Raw genomic sequence first — 14,662 nt, 5'->3', positions numbered from 1 at the left:
AAATTTAAGAGCTGTAATCCAAATTATCTTCAAATACAGCTTTTTTTGAACAGTAATATAGCTGAAATACTTACTGGCTGCTACACTTGATCTATAGGCTTTTATAAAAAATTTTGTTTTTGAAATTGCTGTTAAGTAAAGACAGTTGGAGATAGCTGTCTGGAAGTATAGTGTTCTTTATAAACTTAATTAGTAAGAAAAACAACATTATTTAAATCCCATGTTTTACACTTTATCTTCAGTTGGTTATGTTGGTTGTGTTTTAACAAATCATGTTTTACTTAATTTTTTGTGAGTGAAGTGAAAAGCATTACAGAAAATACGAGTTATCGCATTACATGCTAGTCTTCTCATATGTATTGATTCTTTCCTGCTGTAAACACAGCTTGTCAAAATAATTGGACTAATGATTTGATAGCCATTTAAAAATTCTTTAGTTCGGAATCTTTATTTCTCTAGTTACTCTCTACACATTCAATGGCTTGATCCTATAAATGTTCAAAATAGCTTTTCAAAGTCTTCTCACAAACTTGACAAGGCATCTGAATTTTTGAGTGACTAGTCTCTCTGGTTGTATTCTTGGATGGTGCCAAACCAGTACCTTTTAGAGATGTGACAGTGTGTTTTTTTTTTAGTTTGTTTGGGTTTTTTGTTTGTTTGTTTGTTTTTTTCCTTGAATATTCTGAATTTCTGACTTCTCTTTCCTCTGAAAGTCAATGCTTTCAAAGGGAAAAATCAAGATATCCAGCAAATCCGTTTCAGGATTAGTGAGTACTATAGTCTCACCATCCAGAAAATAAAGCTCAGGCTAATGTCGTATAAACACTTTCTTTCACCATAGGTTCCTTCTCGTTCTCCGTGCTGTCTGGAAAAGTCATGGTTCGTGAAATCTATTACATCACAGAAGATATGTCTATCAGGTACAGATTTGCTGTTGAGCGTTATCAATTGAAACTTTCAGTATTGGGTAAGATTCTAGTTGCCTTAATGTTTGTAAAAGAAAACATTTTAGAATTTGAAGGAGAATTATTTTATATCAACACTTTTCACTCCTTCGTATTCCCATCAAATTTTGAATATCTGTTTTGGCCAAGTGGTTTGTATTCATTTAATGAAATGGAGAATAGTTTTGTCACGTGAACTACAGACTAGCAAATATTTTGCAATTTTGACTCATACTGTTGAAATAAGTACTGAGAAGACAATGGATATCACAGTGTATGCAGTGTGTACAGGTTCAGTTAATGCAGTAACTAGTATAATATTGCGCTAGGAGGCATTGATATTTTGTATGTGCTTTAATACTCCTTTTACAGTACTAAAACTGCAGATCTTTGTAGTGTCTAAGGCAGCATGTCATGAGCTGCACTTGGGAATGTGGACTATTAATCTTTTAACTTCTGTTTTATCTAATTTATTCAATTTAGAATCCAAGATGGATTTGTCATATTTCGCTGGTGGAAGATGTACAACCCCAAGCAGAAACAGCATGGTAGGCTTCTCAGGAAGTTGTAAAAGCTTAAGTTAAGGTTACAGATAGCCTACAGAAAATGTTTCCTTTGCACAATTGTATGTATGTAATTGAACTGTTATTATGTACCTGAAGTATATGGAGCAATCTGAAGGTATTGTTTTTTTTTCTTTAACTGCTTGATGTATAGTAGTGGACTAGTGCAGCACAGTGCAATCATATAGGATTAATTAGCAGTGCCCTTCTTGAGACAAACACCATTAACCCTAACAGTAGCCTTCATTAACTGTAATCCAAACATAATTGATTCTGTACTGAATTTTTAAACTAAATTATTAATAAATAAATTATTTATTAATAAATTATAGATGATTAGAAACTTAAGAAATATTCTGGAACTATTGTTAGCTTTCAAAGTTAACTGTTGTGTTACAGTAAGGGATATTCTTTAGTGTTTTATAACCCTGTGTCTTTGTGACATCTGTGGTCCGAGAAGTGGGGAAACATGGAAGAAACTCATTTGTTTTTCCTCCTTATTATGTCTGGAATACGAGACACCTGGTAAGAGAGATTAATTGTATCTCTAAAAACACTGAAATAACATAAACTGCCTGTTACATGTACTTAGACACTTACAGGATTACAGTAGTCTTTTAGTGACTCAAGTCCTGCCTCTTTTGGCTTTTGAAGCATCGTAATTCTGTTATTAATACCAGAGGGTCATGGCAGACCACAGCCAGAAATCATGGCCACTATCTGTAGTTGTGACTAGGGAGGAGGGCACTAACTGGGAAGGGCCATAAATCCCCCCACCCCTCCCAAGTTGTTTAAATTTGTCAGAAGGCTTGTACAACTGCTGCCTTGTCAGCACAAACTCTGCAGTGGTAGACTGCTACATGCTATGCTATGCAGGTATTTGAGATGCCTTTTAAAAATATTGAAGTAAGTTAGAAAAAGTAGCTCGTTTCATTTTAATGAGCCTTCTAGTGTGATGTTATTCAAGTTCTCTTTACCGTATCAATCAGAAAATGGAACCTAGTCATAAAGTTAATTAGGTTTATTTAGTCACAGGTCATTGTCCAACAGGTATTCATAGAATTTTCTTCATTCTCTATTTAATACATGTCTCTAGTGGCTCACAGAATAAAAAATGTATTGAACTTAGTGCAATAGAAATAATTTTGTCTGTCTTCTGTGGAGGTATTTTTGCTTGGCTGTTATACAAGGCTTTAACTGTTTCTGATGGAATTTAAGACAGGCTGATTTGTGGGCAAATAACCAAATAGTAGTAGTGATCAGAAGTGAATAGGTCTGACAAAGTAGTCTGAAGAAAATAATCTCTTAAATTACTACTTTTTTTTTCCCTAGGAGGAAAAAAAAACCTTCCTCACTTACATTTTTTGATTATTTAGCAGAGATGCTTTCATTTTTGACCTCAAAGGAAAAACAAAATCTTCAGTGGTTCTTAGTCTATTGTAGGTATGCTTTTCATAATGCTTTACTAAGAATATCTGTATCTGAGCAAGTTACCGAGTCCAATGGTAAATTTCATCCTGAAGCTTGCTGTTTTCTCAAGGATTCCTTTCTTGCAACTGTTCTACAGAGTGATTGGAAAACCTGCTGTAGCTATACATTACTGATGCATAGCTGTGTTTCAGGTCTCTGATAAAAAGTAAAGCAAAATATAGCTGAGCTGCTCCTAGAGGAAGAGGAATAGACTGAATGTGGGCATTCTGATACTGTTGAAAATGAGAACCCACCAGATTCTTACAAAATGATAAAGCTTAAATCTTTTTTAATACTTTTGCTTGAAAAACCACACTTATTAAGATATTAAGAGTTTTAGAGAAGGGTTATTTTTGTATAAGAAAGGGAGGTGGAAGGAGGATCCTGAAATAATTGGGAGGGCTTGCTATGGTAACTGCTTTTCAGGTCATTCCAAGTGAGCATCTGTACTTGACATCAGCTGGTTTAGTAGAAGGCTCTGTTTGGTACTCTAGCTTTTAGTGTTATGAGAACTGTAAGCAAGAGGCTGAACTTCAGCACTGGGATGTTTTTAATTTCCCAAAAGCCATCTTCCTTAATTTGTGTTTGAAGTTTGTGTAATTCACCATCTCCTGAAGGAAAGTTCTGAAGATTGACTGGCCTTTTCCCCACCGACCCTGGAGAAAGAGAATGAATAGAAATTCATTCATGTGTTCACAGCTTCTAGGACTGGAAAGGCCTCCCATGTTCATCCAACTTAAACAAGCTATAGAATTTTCCTCAGAAGGGAGATAAGTGATATTTCTTAAAAGATGGAGTGATGTTAAGTACATTGCATGTTCAGTAAGTTGTTCCAAAGAAAAACTGTTCTTAATGCTGGGAATTACAGATTCAACCTTGATTTAACTTCACCTTCCAACTTCTTGCTCCTCTTGGTAGGAACAATTGAGCGTTGTTCCATGTGCCTGTGGAGTCTGTGCACACTTTTTCAGGGATGTTTTCCCTCATAACTTCTCTGTTCAAATAGCCTCTCAGTCTTCTTCCTGATAAGCTGAAGTATGTGGTAGTACCTGCCAGTCACTGCTAACTTGCTAAGATCCACTGACTTCGCAAGTCTTGTGAGATTGCATAAAGAAACAAGAACCCGAGTGAGGAGCAGGGTCTGAGGTCTGTTGGAGAAGGATGAGTTCAGGAAGAAACTAATAATGCTTTGCGTTCTGTTTTTTCCATGTTTGCTCTAAAGCTAAGAGAACTGTTTTGTCATCAGATAAAATTCACTTTTTTTGAGAGGATGGACACAAACACACCAAAATTAACACGTGCCTAACAGGAATCAAAGTTGCTGTCTTACATTGTAATTTAAGCATGCTTCTCATAAAGAGGTAATCTGTGTTACTTGCAGAAGAGAAGATTTGAACTGCACAATGTTTGGGAATTTATTATTGATATCCTATAGTAAAGTTGCATTTGCTGTTGTGTGTTTTTTTTTTTTAAAAAAGTTCCTCAGTTTAACGTAGCAAGTGCAATCCATTTGTCATCATGGCAGTATGTTTGTACTATATTTGTATTGTCATACTGATATTTTTCATTTTTGTTGGAAGTGCTCCATAGATGATGTCAAATATGTGGATTATTTTCCTCCCTTGAGTGTTAAGTTAAGCCATTCTGGGACCTGAGAATAATTTTGTATATACTTGAGAAATTTAAGTGATTTAGGAACAAAGTTGGAGGAATATGTTGCCAGTAAGGCACAACCCAGATGTCTTGGCTCAGGTACCACAGCAAAATTATCAATTTTCGTATTGCAAAGTTATAGCACATGTTGAGAGGCCCTTTAGAAAGGGGAAACACTCTTCTTGAGAACCTTCTACCTTTTAAATATTGTTGGTGGTGACTTGTTTCATGTTCCCATTAGCTTTCACTAGATAAGTCACAGCTGATCACATAGAAATCTTCTGTTTTTTTTAACTAAGCTCTTAAAGAAACAAAGAAGCAAAAATGCTCTCAAATCTAATGATGAAATCCTCCTTACTTCTTCTCTGTACACGGGCTTAGCTCACTTTTAAGTTACAGAGGGGAATAATGATTTCTAATTCATATGAACACTTAACGATTGTATTTAATTTTAAACTGCAGAGATTATAGCTTAAAACTATTGATGACCTGCCATATTTAATGAGAGTATTAATGTTGAATTATCTGGGTGGGTGTGATATAAACATTTGAATAATTCTAAGCTTTATAAAGAAATAATACATCTTAATTAAACTCTGCAGAAGGCAAATATCATAACCTCGGCTCCCGCAGTAACCTTGATTTTCAACAAATACTGATAAAACTTCAGTGTCTTGGTTCGGTCTGACAGTTTCTTCTATATGACATACATGCATGCTTCTTTGTATTATTTAACTCTATGATACTCAGGTGTTCTTCTCTTCCTTGCTTTTTCAAAAATGTTTCAGACATGAAAATTGATGGATGGAGAAGAGATCAAATCTTATTTTTATGATTGGGGAGGAAAAAACAGTATCTTTAACTAAAAATAAAAATCCCTTTTTAATAAAGGAATTAGTGCATGTAATTGTTTTGATTAATGAAGCCAGATGCCTGCCTCTTGGGTATTAAAAAATACATTTATGTATGTTCTTGGTGATTCTGTGATCTCCTAGGAGAATAATTGTATATTTCAATGTTTATCATGTCATCCTTTGCCTGTTATCTTTTTCATGCATGTTAACATTGCCAATGAATGTATTTGATAGGAAGTACACTTTCGTGAGAACCAGGGAGGAACCAGAACTGGTCCATTAATCTTTCTCTGTCTTCTGTTCAAGAAAGCTGCAATGTATAATGAGTCTCCAGGAAGCACTGAAATTTACTATATATATGTATAAATATATATGTGTATATTTTTAATAATGGAGATTATCAGTAGTTTATGTGTGAGGGGAAAAAGGGTGGGTTGAGTTTATTGGGAACAGTTGCTGTGTAGATAGGTAACTTCAGGGGACAGATGAGTTTGTTAGCAAAGAAACTTGGTATGATAAAGCAAATGTCTCCAGACTTTGTCTCTTGGGCAGGTGTGCTATGGGCTGCTGCATTTCATCTCCTAACTGTGACAGCAGCAATGTTACAGCTAGCTTATTAATTTCTTGTGTCTGAGAGTGGTGTTTCCTTCAGTTCATTCTTCATAAGTTACAGGTTGAGGACTACTGTGATAGACACTGATGCTTCAGCTTCCTAAAGTATGTTTGACTTGGAAAGACCAGATGGTATTTCAGAGCAGCTCAGGTCTCTTGAGTAAATATGTAATGGGCACTCTCCTAACCAGGTAATTAGGGGGAAATTGTGCGAGCTTTTTCTTCATGTTCACTACGTAATTAGGTCGTACTATCTAAGGCAAAAGTAAGTCAAAGTATGTCATAATCAGCAAGTGTTAAACTTGTGTTTGAATTGAAGAGCCAAGTTGATACTATAACTAAAATTTAAAATCTGTTGAAGTGTTGACTGATTGTGTAAAATAAATATGCCTCCTGTTAGCTCTGCAGATTAATATTTTCTTTTTCTGTCTGCCTTTCTTCAGTTCAGACTTTCTGTTCCACAGAGCTTGGATAGAAGACTGTTCAGTTTTTGAGACTGATTCAGTCTCAAGTATTGCTATCTGTGCTTTTTTTTTTTTTTTAAAAAAAGGTTGCCATTGAGTCTTCTGTGCTGTACATTAATAGTGGTTTTTTTTTTTTTATGAGACTAAATAATCTTCATTTACCATTTTGTGCAATTCCTGCATGGATTTATGTTTGGATTGTGACCAAAGGGTGAAATGCCCTTCAGGTTTTATATTTTGTATACAACCGGTCTGCCAAGCTTTATTGATTTGCTTGGAACAGTGTAATTTGTGTGTGTGTGTGTGTGTGTATTTGTGTTGTTTTTTCCCTGCTTTTTAGTATGTGCTTCAGCAGCTCTTTGCTACCGTGTAGATTCTTTTTGCAAAATGTCAATATTTGAAAAATTGTAATTACAGTAGGGACCAGTGGAGTTAAATTAGAAACATTTCTTCTACTATTTTTTTAGATCCAAGGGCAGAAACAAGACTATATATTATGGTGAATGACTTCGAATTTCACGTGTATAACCGTTCTGAACTCTATGGACAACTTCAAGAACTATTTGGCTTGGATCCCACAATAATTCCAGCAAAGAAAGAAGATGAGAAAGCAGAAATAAATGTAAGACAGAGAACACATACCAATCTTGAAAGGTAAATTGTTATTCATTTGGGTACTTTGTTTTGTTCTCAGAAGTGCTGAACTAATTGGTTGATGTTTTGTTAACATACACTGTGGAAGCCAAATGGTTGGATCATAGCACTGGTTGGAAATTGCACTGACATGCCTGACAGTCTGCATCTTTTTTCCTTCCCTCAAACTTCCTACTATAATAATTAAAAAAAAATAATAAAATAAAAGAAAAAAGAAAAAAAGGACCAACAACCCTGCATATTCTTGCTCAGTGATGAGAGACAGACTGAAAACTCTTATTTCAAGCACATCTTTAGAAAGGGAGAAAGGGAAGATGTGATGAGGAGATGATGCTTGCAGAATAATAGAGGAATTGCTCAGTAGAAGTAATGTTTGCCCAAGATATTGAACAGACAAGATAAATATGAGGATCTGTGTAGTTTTGGGAAGACTTACTGGTTTTACAATTTTAAACTCAGGCTAATTTCTTAAGTTTTGTTTTTTGGGGTATGTGTTCGTGCATGGATGTCTCCCCTCCAGCCCTTCCTTTGTTCTTTAATCATTCTGTTTCTTTTTCTTGAGTACTCATAACACATGGTGCAGGGATGCAGAGAGTTCCTTTACATAGTTCATGTGTAGTGGAGTCAGATATTCAATGATAAGCCTCTCCTTGGGCATAATCACATCAAGCACTGCTGTGTTGGCAAGAGTAGAGGAGAACTGATGAGACCTTAGTTCTTCTACTGCTTTTGGTTAGGCCAGAATTACCTAGTGAACTGCTGCAGCATGATGTGGCAGCCCTGATTTTGTGTAAGGGCTGTGCCACTGAGGCAGTCTCTTCATGTTGTGCTCTAACAGCCTGATAGGTCAGCACAGAACTTGAGCATTTTGGAAGGTTATGTCTTGAAGTGACAAATCCCACCAAAGACACAAAAGGACTGTTTTGGGAATATTTACAAGAGATCAAGATTCCCCCAAGGAAGATTTATTTAATTATTGCTCTGTGTTAAACAAGGCACAGTTGCTTTCTAACTGTGCCGGCTCACAATACACAATCATCCAAGACTTAGCTGTATCTGCCTCCTGCTCTTTCAGGCTCTAGAGGACTCTGCAGTAGACTGCCGGCAGTTACCTTACAGGAGGGACTCCTGCAGGAAGGAACATTCCCCAAGAGCTGAAATCCTGTAGCAGAAAAGACTGGCTAGTTCTTCTGCAGAAAAGGCAAAATAATAAAAGAAAACCTTTTTTTTTTTTTTTTTTTTTTTCCCTATAGTGTTAAGGTAAAAACAGAATCTCAAGACCCTTCTTCTTCATGGAGATCCCTTATTCCTGTCATTAAAGTCAATGTGAGCACAGTAAGTGAAAAGCCTCTGATAATGAATATCTTTAGCGGTATATACTTAAAAGTCAGTCTTACAATTAACTTGATTATACTTTCTTTTTGAGTTTTTGTTTTCTTTCATGCTTTAAGAAAAAGTTCTAAGATATCCCCTCTTCTTATCCTGGTATGTCCCCTGACCCAATCAGAATCCTGCTGGTGATCATGGAAACATGCTAATACTTCTTTTTTTCTTTTCTTTTCTTTTCTTTCTTTCTTCTTTTTTTTTTTTTTTTGAAATACCTTTGTCCTAGATTTGAAGTGATTTCAAGAATATCATCAACTAATTAAACTTGGCACTAGGTGTTATAAAAAAAAGTTCTTTTGCTTCTCTGCATCTTTTATAAGGAATGTGTCCAAATATCCCTATTAAGTTAATGTTGCCTCACAAAAGCCAGAGAAACTGTTACTGTGGTCATAGGAGGTAAAATATTGAGAGCTTGAATGTGCAAGGTAAAATCTTAGTTATACGCAAATTATGGCCAGCATTTTTATTCAGTCTTTACTTGCATGTGGATGGTTAATCTATATTATTATAGGTAAATTATATAAGCAAAGCAGTGCATAATTGGAGTAATTGGGCTTTCTTTTTAATTTAGGGTCGCTTGGCATTTGGGAATCATTATCAGCCACAAACACTTTGTATTAATTTTGATGATGCTTTTTTGACGTATACCACAAAACCACCTTCAAGTCACCTTGATCAGTTTATGCACATTGTGAAGGGAAAATTGGAAAATGTTAGAGTCATGCTGGTTCCAAGTCCAAGATATGTTGGTCTTCAAAATGATGAGTAAGATACTTTATAATTTCATACTTTAAGAAAAACAAGAAAAGGATGTTGATTGTGTTTCAGTGATTTTATTTTTCTTATTGTGTTTAGATAGCTTGGCATTTTTACTCCTAAAGAAGTTTTAAATTTTGGATCTTTGAACCTATTTTATTTATGGAGAAAAGTGCTGTTTCTCAATCTTACCATAGTTTTTCTGTGTGTTCTACTCTATGATTAATATCTTGCATTAAATTCTTCTTTTCCTTTGCTTGGATACTACAGCTGCACATAAGCTTTGACAACAATTTTTAAGGATAAATACAAGGCTTAAGGTGTTAACTTCTGTAGAGCTGATCTACATGTGGTTTGGAAAGTAGCCTTTAAAAAGCTAAGGCAAAGCTGCACATGATAGAATTAAATGAATCAGTAATTTGTCTTCAAAGGATAACCTATTGTATGTATTCTATTATTAATGTTATTGTATGTATTCTATTATTAATGTTATTATTGTATGTATTAATGTATTCTATTCCTTGACCAGCCAATGTTGTTCAGCTTTTAATAAACTGTGTGATAACAGTAAGTGAAATAAGGGATACTTTCATAAAGTGATATACTTTATCCGGCTAGATGTTCATGATGCGTGTTCTTGATTAACATTCTGGCTTGATGTGGTATGAAAATATAGCCAGAATTTTCTGCATGCCTGACAGGTCAGGGTCCTTCTGAAGTATTTTCTTCAATGCTTAGTGTTATATACTCAACAGATCCTTCAGACAAAGCTGCTAAATTTCAGTCTTTTACAGTCTTTTTGTTTGCTCAATAAAGAATGTAAATAATGTAAAAATTGTATGTTTGAATTCATGTAAATTGATTACACCTATTCCTGTATTCCCTGAACAGCAATATCCAGAGAGTGAATTGCAGTGTTTGGAAGTAGACTGTACTGCATTTGTATCTGTATTGGCTTTGCATCAACCAAATACTGTCATCTGTAATAAGTGTGTATATGTTTTCAACTTTAGATATTACTTGGCATATATAGGATCTCACACTTAGAGCATGACGACAGAGGAAGTTTGTCCAACGAATACTGGAAACAAACTAACAAGATTGAAACAAAATAGGATTAAGATACTCGTAACTGCTAGCTTTTTCTCCTACTTCCGCAAAGTGTTTTCCTTTTATTCTGTCACTTTCCCTTTATTTCCTGATGGCTGAAGGACAGCATATGTGTAAAGAACATGTGTAGATGCAACAAATGAGCCAGTTACCTGAAAACTAGGGATGTTGGACTCTTTAGAGCCTGCCCTCTTGTGCGTCTTAGGTTGAAAAATTAAGCTGTGTCTTGCAGAAATTCCTGCAGGTGATGCATGTATAAAAACAGTGATGTGATTGATGAAATTTTTAACAGATTGACTAGTAAGTATAAATATCAAGAAACAACCTTGACAATTATCATACTTATTACAAACATTTATTACAAAAGTGATGGCACCTCCATCATTTCATTCTAAAAAAGCAGATCAAAACAGAGGAGAAGTTTGGAGACTTGTGACTAAATCAGCAGGCTCAAAGTGGAAATTTAAGAGTAGACATCAAGTAGTACTTTTTGATGCTGATAATAAAGGATACCGAGATCATCTAACCTGTCCATAAAAATGGCTTGTGAAGGGGTTTCTAGCATCGAAGTCGCGTGAGGTATAGCTGTGTCTACTGAAGGGTGAACGAGTTGGCTCGATGATCTCATTAGGTAGCTTCCTCTCCTCTTTTCTGTTACTGTAGTTTCATTCACACTTTAAGCTGAGAGTGTGGCTAAAAAAACCAGTTCTATCTCCTTTTTTGCATGACCATGCAGTAAACATTGACCATGCAGTTCATTGTTATTTAGGGGAAAAAATAAATTGGTCTTAAATCTTAATTAGTTCCACACCTGGTTTCATCACCTGTCTGTTATCACCTAACCTATGACCATCCTGAGACTAGCATAAGGAAAGGTATTAGGAAAGAAAAAAAATGATTTTTGGCTGCTATGCTATGTATGCTGTGGCCTGTAATTTTTTCAGTAGTGCAGGATAATGAACTGCTTCAGTCAGCTACTCTGTGTTTTCCTATTCTTTGTTGTAAAAAGAGACTCAAAGAAACTAAAGACAAGATGCAAAACATAAGAGAATGTTCATTGTATATGAAAGAATTGGAAAAACACACGGAACAGGCAAAAACCGTAAGTGTAATAAATTCAGACAGAGCAAAACAAGAGCAAGAGAGAGAGATTTTATTACTACTTGAATATGCAGATGTGGTAAACATACACTAAAAGAACTGAAGAAGAAAGACTGAGGAAGAAGTTTAACTACGATATATTTTCCTGTCCATCTCTTCACTTCTATTTAGTGTAAGAACTTACGGCTTTTCTCCAGAAAATTGTCTGGAAGACAACTCCAGAAAGTCCCCAGAAATTGCAAAGATGAAGAGGATGACACAGCAATGACATTTGACAGGAGGATTTGGCCGTCCCATCAGCCACTAAAGCTTTCCCGTGAATATTTCCCTCTTTTCCCACAGCTGCACTGCACTGTCCATACAGATTTGTTGGCTGCGAAGTTGTTTAAGCAAAATTGTCTGTGCTGAAGAAGAATTTATCTGAAAATAATTTTTGAAATAGTTTTGTTTTAAGCTCTGATCTAAAACATTCAGACTGTGTGAGTAAACAGTGTTAGGAAGGAAAAAATAAAGCACTATTAAATCTGACCTGTGCATTCATGCTATACAGTTACATTAATTTTTTAATATAGTTTTGTCAGATGTATTGCTGTAGTCCTAGGCAAATGTACAGAGTGTTTCAAGAACTACTGTCTCTCTGTGCCAGAGTCTAGGAGTGCCCTTCATGAAAAAAAGGATAATTATCCTCTCCTTTTTAGAACGAAACGCGTATTATGTAAAACAGAAAGGAGTAGAATTTGCCTTCATATGCTGGCCACCCAGTGCTGCAGCTGGCTGACCCTTGTGGTGAGATACTGAGCTGCTTAAATAACATGCGGACTTTGCCTGCCAAAATGTGCTCCACTGGGAGTATGGACGGACAATAGCAAATGATCGTTTTCATTAGAGCAGTTACTGCCCTGGTGCTGAGATGTGCTGCTGGTTATGCAGTGAGCTTCTCTTCTGTGGCCGTAGAAAGCAGAAGGGCTTCCTTTAAGTCCCTGTTGATGGTACGCTCAGCTTGAGCGGCTGGAGTTGCTAGGGCACGTGCTGGGCTACGCCACAGGGTCCTTTTCAATCTACTGCTGGCTTACGTGAGACTTGTGGAGTGCAGGTGGAGTAGTCTTAGGTCTCTCAGAAAACTAATGTTTCTATAGGTCTAATTTTTTTTTCCCCACTTCTATTCATGAACTGCTAAACGGATTTTTTTTTCAGATCTTGCTTTATTTACATCTTCCTGGGGAGGCTGCTTCAATTCTAGACAGAAAAATAAAATGACTAGCAAAGTTAGGAGTGAGTAGACAGTATTTCATCTTCCACTGCTGCTCTTACTCTTAAAGTAAAATTTATTTTAAACATCCCACCCTGTTTTGAAGAACTTCCTGTAGCACATGAACTCTGCATCTGCCGTCTTCCATATTTTCCAAGGTTGCCTGTATTTAAAATGAGGTGTGGTAAAATGGGCGTTATACTTGAGCAGATTGCAGTCTTGAACTATGCATTTTTGTCATTAGAATTTCTTTTTTTGTAAGTAGTGCAAACTTATAAAAGTAGCTGGCAAGTGAGAAGAATGTCTAATTTCTCCCCTTGCTGTGAAACTATAATATAGATGTATTGTTATGTAAACTAAGATATAGCAACAATGTGAAAAAAGAAACGTAGCATACTAATATCGTAGCGTTAGTGTTTCATCTAGTGGTTTTACCATTTGGGTCCCTGTCTGTTATTAAGAAAGAACAGCAATTTTTTTTACTAATGGTCTAATTACGGAAGACTGCTTGTCCCTTGTGGTTCAGAGTGCTATTTTAGTACGAAAACAATTAGCAGGTAAAAGTGTGTGATATAGGACAAGGAGAAAGGAACTCTTCATGAAATGAAATGTTGAAAGTAAAATATCAGTAGTTGATTATGGATTATAACATGTGACAAATGTCCCTGTGCAAAGATGAATGTGTTACCTTAATGTTTGATTTTTTAATTAAATCTTTAAATTATTTTATGTAGGATTAATAACTATATAATGAGCAACTACATATGTATATTTTCTTCTTTTTTCAAATCAGGGTAGACATAGCCTAGCATTGGCAGTATTGTTGATATTGCCAAGGTTAATTATGTATTACTTGGAAGCCAGAAGTGAGCCTGACCTATGTAATCTCTTCTGTTATGATTAACACATTCCATATAAAAGTGCTTGAATTAGTAGATTCATCTTAGTGCATCTTTTCTTAATCTTTCTCTTTGCACTTTTTTTTTCCTATACAGACCACCAAGGCTGATGGGTGAAGGTTTTGTTGTAATGCAGTCCAATGATGTTGATATCTATTACTATATGGATGAACCAGGTATCTTCTGCTAAATAGAAAAATAATATTTTATAGGATTTGAGAGCTATTTATTTCATTGTCTGGATTTGCTAGACAATTTCTTTTTCTTTCATGCTGAAAAATAAAGGGAACTTGGTCCATTTGAATCTCTGGGCTGAAAGAGTATAATATTTTGGGGTCAATAAGAACATTCTTAAGTGCTGTTCAGTAAATCCAGCCTTGATTTTTTCTGCAAATGGAAAAAAAAAAAAACAGTTTTCACTGAGAGAGAAGGGAGAGAGCTGATGTGTTCCATATTTAGTATCGATATGAAATTTTGAGCCATGTTCTTCTAGTGGTTGTAAGTTTTTTAGACTGGTTCATTATCTAGAGTCCTGGAGAATTCCGAGGGTAAAATGATATAACTATGTATGTTTATATCGGTGAGTTGTTTTATATAGGTGTAGGTACTCTATCAGCATTGTCTTCTGTGAGTCTATATACAACGTGCAAGCAATTAATCTTGTATTTTGGTATTTATCCTTGAAACGAGTTATGTTTTTGGCTATAAACCTAAGTTTTATAGGTTTCTGAAAGTTTTTCTAAGTGAAAAAGTAGTCAATACTTTCTACTAGTTTTTTGGAAAGTGTATGTGATGTATGGATTTCTGAGCATCACAGGGTCTGCTTTCTTCATTTTTGAATCTAGTGCATTATATTCCCACTTTATTTTACAGGAAGTTTTTTTAAGTCTGCAAAATCTTTGAATCTGAATCCTTTTTTGATTTTGCATTGTTTGTGGAGATTATGT

At 35.4% G+C, this 14,662-nt stretch overlaps 1 protein-coding gene across 10 annotated transcripts in view; it reads left to right on the top strand.

Annotated features, from left to right (window-relative positions):
• Positions 1 to 14,662, top strand: part of BLTP1 (bridge-like lipid transfer protein family member 1) — a 125,362-nt gene that overhangs the window by 14,157 nt on the left and 96,543 nt on the right. For all 10 annotated transcript variants that reach the window (XM_062573999.1, XM_062574000.1, XM_062574006.1 and 7 more), the window contains exons 4-9: positions 842 to 920; positions 1,428 to 1,492; positions 7,028 to 7,214; positions 8,468 to 8,549; positions 9,172 to 9,365; positions 13,812 to 13,891. In XM_062573999.1, the coding sequence (XP_062429983.1) occupies positions 842 to 920; positions 1,428 to 1,492; positions 7,028 to 7,214; positions 8,468 to 8,549; positions 9,172 to 9,365; positions 13,812 to 13,891 (687 nt within the window). The remainder of the gene's footprint in view (positions 1 to 841; positions 921 to 1,427; positions 1,493 to 7,027; positions 7,215 to 8,467; positions 8,550 to 9,171; positions 9,366 to 13,811; positions 13,892 to 14,662) is intronic.

Source organism: Rhea pennata, chromosome 4 (genome assembly GCF_028389875.1).
Source record: "Rhea pennata isolate bPtePen1 chromosome 4, bPtePen1.pri, whole genome shotgun sequence".
Taxonomy (NCBI): Eukaryota; Metazoa; Chordata; class Aves; order Rheiformes; family Rheidae; genus Rhea; species Rhea pennata.
This window is presented reverse-complemented; position numbering and strand designations above follow the sequence as displayed.